Source organism: Nematolebias whitei, chromosome 2, assembly GCF_014905685.2.
Source record: "Nematolebias whitei isolate Nwh7 chromosome 2, NemWhi1, whole genome shotgun sequence".
Lineage (NCBI taxonomy): Eukaryota > Metazoa > Chordata > Actinopteri > Cyprinodontiformes > Rivulidae > Nematolebias > Nematolebias whitei.
The window spans coordinates 29,075,900-29,085,967 of record NC_056499.1 but is presented as its reverse complement, the minus strand read 5'-3'; the positions used below and the strand labels follow the sequence as shown (position 1 = coordinate 29,085,967).

General features: G+C 38.5%; 2 protein-coding genes across 2 annotated transcripts in view; both read left to right on the top strand.

The window, feature by feature from the left end:
- LOC119426518 (aminopeptidase N-like) overlaps nucleotides 1–3,145 on the top strand; it is a 9,345-nt gene extending 6,200 nt beyond the window's left edge. The window contains exons 9-16 of the mRNA XM_037694086.1: nucleotides 333–388; nucleotides 458–605; nucleotides 692–783; nucleotides 875–985; nucleotides 1,846–2,013; nucleotides 2,308–2,448; nucleotides 2,799–2,880; nucleotides 2,993–3,145. Coding sequence (XP_037550014.1) covers nucleotides 333–388; nucleotides 458–605; nucleotides 692–783; nucleotides 875–985; nucleotides 1,846–2,013; nucleotides 2,308–2,448; nucleotides 2,799–2,880; nucleotides 2,993–3,145 — 951 coding nt within the window. The remainder of the gene's footprint in view (nucleotides 1–332; nucleotides 389–457; nucleotides 606–691; nucleotides 784–874; nucleotides 986–1,845; nucleotides 2,014–2,307; nucleotides 2,449–2,798; nucleotides 2,881–2,992) is intronic.
- A 4,807-nt stretch (nucleotides 3,146–7,952) lies between these two features.
- LOC119430170 (aminopeptidase Ey-like) overlaps nucleotides 7,953–10,068 on the top strand; it is a 13,330-nt gene continuing 11,214 nt past the window's right edge. The window contains exon 1 of the mRNA XM_037697610.1: nucleotides 7,953–8,539. Coding sequence (XP_037553538.1) covers nucleotides 7,953–8,539 — 587 coding nt within the window. The remainder of the gene's footprint in view (nucleotides 8,540–10,068) is intronic.

Here is a 10,068-nt window from a genome sequence, read left to right as displayed (position 1 = left end):
TTCAATTTAAATGCTTCAATGTTAACACTAGGAGCTAGTTACTTATTACAAGAGGCTTATTTTCATTATCCAGATCAATACAAATGCAGGTGTTCAGAAATAGTATAACAATACTATCAGTGACATTTAGTATAGAAAAGTATTAATGTTTGATAATTATTTTTTCTATAAGCACATTCAAATAAATGTAGCAATAGCAATGATTTATCACAGAGCCCAATACAATAACCTGGATGCTATCTTACATAACAAGTGTGGTTTTAGAAAATTGAAATGTTAAGACAGACCAATGGTTGTATTTTTTTAACACATGGGTTATTGTCTTCTTTCAGGCTTTATCAGTCATCAACCGAGCACAAATCATAGATGATGCATTCAATCTGGCAAGGTAAAAACATGCATAACTCTTTTATATACTGTGTGTTTGCAAAACTACCTATTTGTTTCTCCCATGCAGAGCAAAAATAATCAGTACAACACTGGCTTTGAGAACTACAAAATATCTGTACAAAGAACGAGACTACATCCCCTGGCAATCAGCTCTGAAAAACCTCGGGAACTATATCCTCTTGTTGGAGCGCACTGAAGTCTATGGAGCTTTACAGGTCAGTCCTCATGTATGCTAACAGGAAACACTTTGATGTACAGACTAATTACTGGACACAAAAACATTTGTACATTTCTGTTCTAGACATACCTCAAGATGCAAATCAAACCACTCTTTGACTATTTCAAGACAATTACCTCAAATTGGACCCAAGTACCCACTGGACACAGTGATCAGTAGGAATTTTTACAACAGAGGTACAATTTCAAACACATTTGTGCACGTGTACTTTTTATACTAGTTTTCTTTGGTCTTGTTTCTTGTCAGGTATAATCAGATCAATGCTATCGGGATAGCATGTGGTGTGGGTGTGGAGGGCTGCAGGGAGCTGATCAAGAGCTGGTACAAACAGTGGATGGAAAACCCAAACCACAACCCGTGAGTGAGGAGAAAATTAAGTCTTTGCGTTTTTAAAGTTTTATTCGTCTTGATAGGCATGATCAATCAAACTGAGGTCCAACTTCACCAAAAGATTTCATGGCGTTTGCAGGTGCAAGTTAGGATTATGCATATGGTATCAGTGTAATTCGCAAATCAATCTCAAAGGGAGATGTGGGCCTCAAACTGCGCTGCCAACTAGTTTGACTATATAATTATGCAAATAACGGTGATGGCACAAAACACTTTGTCCCCAAAGCCAAGTACTGTTCAGGACTTTCAAGAAAATAATAATTCATTTTTGACAATTTGAAAGGAAAATAAGAAAATACAGTGATGGTCAAGAGAGCATAATATGTGCTTTATAGACTGATAAATTCCATGTTAAACATGACTCCTTCCGGTTACAGTGAGATGTTGTTTGTGCAGTTTTAAGTAGTGCCTTTTCACTTTCCTTTTTAAGACCTGACGCTGTGAGATGACTATTTCCTCTATTTGTCTATGCTATGACAGAGTAACAAAATTAAACTGTGCAGAGAGGACAACTGAGTTTATATGTAAAAGTAATGCCAACAGTTAACACATACCAAATTAGATGAGTGTTTGTGCTGGCATAAAGTTAATGCTGTGAGTTTTGTGAATACAATGCTGAGAGGTAGCCAATAAAGTGGGAAGGGATGCAGGCCAAATGATGCTTATAAACTTAATGCATCAAAAATTGGAGCACAAACCATGCAGAGAAAAACCCTTGCAGAGGTTAACTGCAAATAATTAGAAAAGAAAAGTCATACTGTGGTAATATAGTAACAGACTAAGTTTTTTCCTTATTATTTAATTCTTATTTCTCTTGCACTTAACAGGATCCATCCCAACTTGAAAAGCACCGTTTACTGCAACGCCATAGCCTTTGGGGGAGTGGAAGAGTGGGATTTTGCCTGGAGAATGTTTCAGAATGCCTCCCTGGCATCTGAAGCTTCCAGACTTAGATCAGCTATGGCGTGCACCAAAATTCCTTGGCTCTTGAACAGGTTTGTGACACATTCACAACACCAAAGTGACACGTAACTGCTTCATTAAATCATTTTAAATGATACAGTTTTAAAACAAAGGAATGTTAACAGCACATTGCAAAGACGAGTGACTTTCCGGTATAAACTCAGTGAGCCAAAGGGTTAGACTTACAGAAACTCTTGAGCTTGTAGGAAAATAAGTATATTACCTTGATGCTTATCACCTACCTAAAGTCTTCAAACTGAAGCTTTTGTGTTGTTCTTCTTGCATATATATTTTTCTTTTACACAAATGAACTTGTTTTGAGACAGATATCTAGAGTACACTCTCGACCCAACTAAGGTCCGCAAGCAAGATGCCACTTCCACCATCCAGTATATTGCCGGGAATGTTATAGGAATGCCACTGGCTTGGAACTTTGTCAGAGCAAGATGGAGTTACATCTCCCAACAGTAAGTGCATCCCCCATACTCTGATGTTTCGTAGAGAATGTGCTGCCACTTTTTCAAGGTAGTCATTTCTTCAGTGCTCTACAGGAACAGTGGCTCTGTACGAAACATTGAAAAATGGAGGTGATCAATTTTATACTCTCTGTAAAAGAACCTGTTGTTGTTTCATTTACTCACACTTGTTTTGAGAAAGCAGATATAATCATGATTAAACTATAGTGTTACAAATGAATCCCATCGTAAAGTGATATTTATGTGATGCTTATTTTTAGCCAGTGTTGGAGCTTCGCATGTGTCTAATAACATTTATTTATGCATAAAATCTTTCTGTCAAACTTTGTCCTTTCTCTAAGATACGGAGGAGGATTGTTTGCTTTTCGTAATCTCATCAATGGAATCACAATGAGATTTTCCACAGAGTTTGAGTTGCAAGAGGTATGCAACCCACATAGCCACAAACACACTGAACCACACATTGGACTTTCCTGAGGCCAAAAAAGCAATATAACATATGCAGAAGTTATTTTTTCTTTCTTTCTTTCCCCAGCTGAAGAAATTTAAAGAAGAACACCACCAATCTGGCTTTGGCTCAGCCACTTTGGCAATGGAGCAAGCCATAGAAAAGACCACAGCAAACATAAAATGGGTGACAGAAAACAAAGCTGAAGTGCTGAAGTGGTTAACTGACGAGACCATATGAGAACCCAGAAATTTAGGATGGTATTTTGCTTTTGAACGGTTGGGGATTGGTCATGAATTGTATTCACTGTGAAGATCAAGGACTGCAAAAGCTGCACCTTTTTTACAGTTGTGAGATGACAGATTTAGTTAGAAGTGGAAAAAAAGCATCACTGTCCTATTCTTGTCTTTGTGCTTTACTATGTACGATGTAAGCAACTCATGATGTGCTGTACGCTCCATGAATCAGATTTCTTGGCCACTGACCACAACTTGATTACCAGTAAAAAAAAGTTGGTCACTTGATAGCAGTGTCTTATTTGTCTAGAAACATGCAGTAACTTTAGGTTCACACAAAGAGTTCTCAGAGTGATTTACAACCTCCATACAATTTCAATTCAACAATTTCAGTAAAACAACACCATTGGTCAAAGTGCTGTATAAACGAACACATACAAGCATAAAAACTATGAACTCAACAAATACCATAAAAGTAATGAACTACCAAATCATAAAGCAGCAAACAGTAACAACAATAAAACAAATAACATAAAACAGTAAAGCCAACATTTCAAGCTGCTTTAAAAGCCAGAAAGAAAAATTGAGTCTTCAGAGCAGATTTAAAAACAAGAAGTGAGTCAGCTTGTCTGACGTGCAGAGGCAGCTCGTTCCACAGTTTAGGGGCAGCGACTGAGAACGCTCGGTCACCTCTCAGCCTCCTGTTGGACTTTGGGACGGCCAACAGCAGCTGATCAGCTGACCTAAGAGAGCGTGAGGGATTGTACGGCTGGAGAAGGTCGGACAGATACTGTGAGGCAAGACCATGAAGATATTTGAATACAAACAAAAGAACCTTAAAATTAATCCGGAAACGAACTGGGAGCCAGTGTGGCGATTTTGATGATGTAACAAGTCACATTGAAGCGGGGTGCTGCTGCACGCCTGTAGTCAGTTTTCTGGAGAAAAGAAGGCTGATATTGGTTGTAATAAAATATTTAAACCACAGATTGTCATTTGGCAACAGTTTACCTTTAATCAGCTTCAATAGGAAGATGGGAGTTCAATCCGAAGCTTGGAACAGATGAATGCGTTGAACGTCAACAGGCTGCAGTGGAAGCCTGGTTTGACAAACAGCTGCATCAAAATGAGGCACAGTCGTTCAATTACAGCTGATGAGCTGCCAGTTATTAAACACTACAAGATTGTATTGCCCTTTATGTTTTTCTGTCCATCCTAACCAAAAGCCTCATGAAGGACCCACTTATAAGAACATTCAATAATGCGGAGACATCAATCAATGCCACTAAAATCATTTTTACACATACTGTGTAGTACATGTGCCTGACTCACACATGAACACAATCAGTCCTGTACAAGTGTCATATCAGCAGGGATACCACTTTAGTATTTGAACACGATGGACCTTTTCTTTTTTGAGCTGTTTCAATGTGAGCCAAACCCTCCACTGCAAAACATTTTTGGGAAAAAAGCTTGTTATAAATCCATGACAGGAATATAGTTTGTACAGTATAGATTCCAATGGAACTAAATGAATAGATCCGAAGCTGGTGACCATGTGGTCAGAGCTACTTCCTGACATGAAGATCAGAAATATGTAAACCTTCATTTTACGATTTAAGACCAGGGATTAATAAAATACAAGAGAAAATTCCCTGAAGTTTTTCTGCTAAAACAAATTTTGTGACTTAGATAAAGACAAAAAAATAAATTTAAATATTGAGAAGATATATTTCCCATATTATCAGTAATTAAGGTCTCATTAGCTTTCAAACAGACCATGGTCTCTTTTTTTTCTGCATTTATTTTCAGACCTTTACGCCTCCAGTATACTGCCACGTACGTCCGTTAACGCGTACGTACGCGTGTACTGTACGCAGAGGGTTTAGACTTCATACTCCAGCATACACCCCGAGCAGCTGCAGAGCAGCTTCACAGACAAGGGGTGTTTACCTTCGGGACAAATTGAGGTCGCTGATTGGTCATTTGCTGACATGCCTACTGGATTGATTGACAGGTTTGAAAAAAGAAAAAAAGCGAGCGCTGGCAGCCTCCACCGCAGCGGTGTTCTGTGTTTATATGTTGTAATAAAAACATCTAAAAAATCAAATAAAAACAGGGAGGGCTGGCTCTACAGCCCACACATCTTACCAGCCCACTGGGAAATCTCCAGACCCTCCCGCAGCCACGCTGGACCTGAGTTTAATTTGCTCATGACAAATTCCTTCATTTCTCACCATTTCAGTCATGGCATCAACGGAGGAGGGGGAGATCACTGCCTCTTGGCAAAAAAACAAAAGAAAAGGCCAGATCAGAGATGAAGAAGGGGAATTTAATACATTGGTGTTGCATACAAAACAGTCCATCTCTGGGCAGTTTATTGTGCGACACCGCGTACGCGTATGCGGTCGTAAAAATTTGAGCTTTGCACGGAGGGTACGCTGGGGGGTACGCACGTACCTCTGCGTATGGATGTACGTGGCAGTATACTGGGGGCTTTACTCTCAAGTGCCTGCTGCCACCATCTGAAACTATCTTGGAGATTAACTTCAGAATCTCCAGCCACAACTATCTGCATACAACATATCCCACGCCTCTTCTATCCTAATAAGTTCAGTAACTGCGTCTATTAAACAACAGTGGGCTGAGACATGAACCCTGATGAATGCCAACTTTAATCTCAAATGCTGTTGTGTTGCCTTTGCCAGTTCTGACTGTTAACACCTTCGTACATGGAACTAACAATCTGAACTAGCTTCTCCGTAATGTCTTTCTGTCTGAGGCTCCGTTAAACCACCTGAGTGGTGACTGATTGAATTTAAATGCTACCCAGATCACAACAGAGAACTGCAGAGTCTATAAAAACAGATGTTTGATGGTATTGTTCAAGACAATAATTTAGATAATATTATTTGGAGCTCTGAGGTCCTACTTAACAAATATCTGTATATTTGTATAATTTCAGACAATTACTCAAAGTTTTTGTTAGCTTAGAAATGTATTTTATCTTCCAAAAAACAAAAACAAAAAGAAATATGAAACAAAATATGAACATCTTTTTAAGAGCTGTTTCTCAGGAAACCAGAGCAAAGAATGCAGAAAAACGTGTTTTCTTTTATTTATCTGAACCTGAGTAGAAACCTTCTTGTCTTATGTGTGACACTTTCCTTTTGTAATCAGAATCAGTGAAAATTCCTTCAGGCATAAAGAGAAGTTGCTAAAGTTGATTTTTTTTTCTTAACTTGTTGCAAATGAAAACTATGAAAACTGCACTAAATGATTTATCTGCAATTTAAAAATGACCAGAAATTCAACAGCAATTCCTCCTTCAACAGAATTAATGTTTGTTTGTGAAGACACCTTAGACATATAGAGTTCTGTGAGCAACTCTGGCAACATGCACATGGAGTGACATGCATTCTATGAAGTCGGCATTGAAAGACATAGCACTGGTGTTAAAATCAGGCCAACATAGTTCTCAAGACATGACAGAACAAGTTCCAATATGTCTTTGCTGGCTACAATCGTTTATTCTGCCTTCAAGGATTGCGAAACGTCCCGTTGTTCGTGAGTATATATGTCAGGCGTTTTGCAGACAAGACAGACTCACGGTGTGAATCTGTGATCTGCAGGCTGAGCTGCAACATAAGTGACATTTGAAAAGGTAAGACCTTTTGCTTGATCTCACTGGATAGCAGTCTCATTTTAAGTTTTTAGACTGACAGTTTCTCTCCTGTCAGGCATTGAAGCCAAAATCAGCCGTGTGTTGCAACACCTATAAAATGTTTTCACCCCCGTAGATGTTGTTTGCTTTCATTTCCATAAGTTAAAGAAGGTTAAAGAGAATTTACTTTTTTTTTATGAAAAGAAAAACTTTTTCAGTGTCAAAGTGAAATAAACATTTTTCAGAGTAATAATAAATAAATAAGTAATGTAAAATAAGTGCATTAATATCTCCCCTTTCTAATTGAACTTACAGAAAATATTGTTGAAAAGTTCAAGTCTGGGGAAGGATGCAAAGAGATTTCTAAGACTCTAAAAATAACCTGGATTTCTGCTCCGTTATTAAGAAAGTGAAGGAATATGGGACGTGTACATCTATCAAGAGCAGGCCAAAGTTGAGGAAAATTCATATTAAAGCTCTATTAGAGTTTGACAAACTCTAACAAGAAAATATCAGACTACGAGTCGGGTAGATTCAAAAAGAGACAGTTGGTTAAAAACAACTGCAGCTTTTAAAAAATGCAGCAGTCTCCATCAATCCTTAAAAGGAATACGTTTGCAACCATGAAAATTTCAACTTTTTAAATCGGGAGGCAAAACTGACTAATTTAAAATTCTTAAGCAAACAAGTAATAAAAGATGCTCATGGAAAAGAATATCACCTGTCTTTGCCAAAACCTCCTAGAAGGGCTTCAGTCCAGGACTTCACTGATACAGGAGCAGTCCATGTGAATTAATTTCTGTTATGCTTTTCAGGGCTCTAAACTCTGAAGTGCTTGAAACTAAAAGCATTCTGTATACACGAACAGTACGGAGACAGAAATAAAATCTGCAAATCAGCCACCACTAAACTGAAACATGACAGCTGCTAAACATTCCTGTTCAAAACCATCAGACAGGTAGAAAGTTTGCAAATCAGGCAGGACTTGACGTAGTCACAGAACGTTTTATGACTTGGTGTTTTGAGTGTTCAGCTGTTTTCTCTTCCCATATTGTCAATGACTAACTTTGGGCTGGATTTCTAAATGCAGGATATAAATACAGGTCCTCTCACCATCCGTTCTCCTTCTTCCTGAGTGTTAAAAGACATGGGGGAAGGATTCTACATCAGCAAGACGGCAGCAGTAGTCTGTGTGGTTGCAGCTTTCGGGGCCGTAGTAACTATCTTGGCCCTTTCCGTAGCGTATGCTCATGAGAGGTTAAAGACAGCTTCATCCCCTGCTGGAGCTGGTACAACCATCAGAAATACAATCTCTGGTCCAACAAAACCCTGGCACCACTACAGACTCCCAGACAGCCTCTATCCTGACTACTACAACGTGACCTTATTGCCCCAGCTGAAGCCTAACGTTGAAGATCTGTACAACTTCACTGGAAACTCCAGCGTGGTGTTCACATGTGTGAAGGAGACAGATCTCATCCTCATTCACTCTGCAAACCTGAAATTTATTTCACACAATGGATTTGACGTCAGACTGGAGGGTTTGGATGGCGCTCCTGCACCCGGCCTGAAAAAGACCTGGCTGGAGGTTCCGACCCAGTACCTGGTGGTCCAGCTCAAAAGCCCTCTGCAGGCCGGCAGCAAGTATGAGCTATTCACTGAGTTTGTTGGAGAGCTGTCCGATGGTCTGGGAGGCTTCTACAGGAGTGAATACACGGAAGACGGGATGAAAAGGTACCATCTGTTTCAGAATTATAATTATTTTACTTGAAGATTTTACTTTGAACAAACATAATTTCTGTCTTTTAAATTTCATATTATTGTGTGAACGCTTGTGAAGCATTCTCACTATTGTGATCCGTTTTTCTTCTGTACATTTTTCGATGCAATTCTCATCCCGCAGTTTTCAAGCAATTTCAACAAGTCATATGTCAAAACCCAACAATGTTCAGTTAGGTCATCTGGACAGTTTCTTTTTGTTGCTGTTGTTGTTGAGAGACGTTTCGCCCTCCATCCGAAGGGCTTCATGAGTCTGAGGAGTCACAAGCAAACTGTTTTCCCCACTTAGTAGTACACTCCTACAGTGGACCAACCAGTTTGCTGGTGATAAGATGGTTTCTGGGGCTGTCCTCTCCCTCGTCGACTCCTCCCAGGCAACACAGCCAAAGTGGTTCAAGACATCAAAGTTCATGCTCAATAATCCAACAATGTTCAGTCAGGTCATCTGATGACCTGACTGAACATTGTTGGATTTTATACCTGGATTATGGAGCATGAACCTTGACATATATCAAAACGTGCAGCTCTTTCAGGACAATCCTGCTATGACTTTTGGTATTGGTGCAACTTTGGCTTTTAGAAATATTTAGCCCCTTTTCTGCCATTTTTCTGATATAAAATGAATTGAGCTCATTTTACATCCTTAAGATCTTTAGATCTGTTTTACAATCTTTTACTGCTCCTTTCACATTCTGTTCTGCTTCAGCTTCTTTGTGCAAATTTAAACTTTTTCAGCTACTTTCAGCTATTTTCAGCTGTTTTTTCAGCTGTTTTGTGTTCCTTTCAGATTTTTTCTGCTAACTACATTTTTGTGCATCTTCTAACTTCTTTCTGTGAATTTCAGCTTGTTAAGCTCCTTTCATCTTATTTATGCAAGTTTCAGCTTTTTCTGCTATTTCAGTTACTATTCAGCTGTTTTATTCTAATTATAGCCTTTTCAGCTAATTCTACTTTTTTGTGCTCATTTCAGCTCTTTCTGCCTCCTCCTGGTAGTTTAAACTTCTGTCTGCCTTTTCAGATTTTTTTTTTTTTTTTTTTTGCAAATTTCAGATTTTTTTTAGCTAATTTCCTAATTTTTGTGTTAATTTCTGTTAATTTATACCTAATTCAGCAAAAAATTTATTATTTCTGCTTTCTTCTGCCAATTAAGGCTTGTTCGTTCATTTCAGCTACAATTCAGCATTTTTAAGCTATTTTCTGCTGTTTTTTTCAGCTGTTTTTTCAGCTGTTTTTTGTTCCTTTCAGATTTTTTTCTGCTAACTACATTTTTGTGCTTCTTCTAACTTCTTTCTGTGAATTTCAGTTTATTAAGCTCCTTTCAGCTTATTTATGCAAGTTTCAGCTTTTTCTGCTATTTCAGTTACTATTCAACTGTTTTATTCTAATTTTAGCCTTTTCAGCTAATTCCACTTTCATTGTGCTCATTTCAGCTCCTTCTGCCACCTCCTGGTAGTTTAAGCTTCTTTCTGCCTTTTCAGATATAT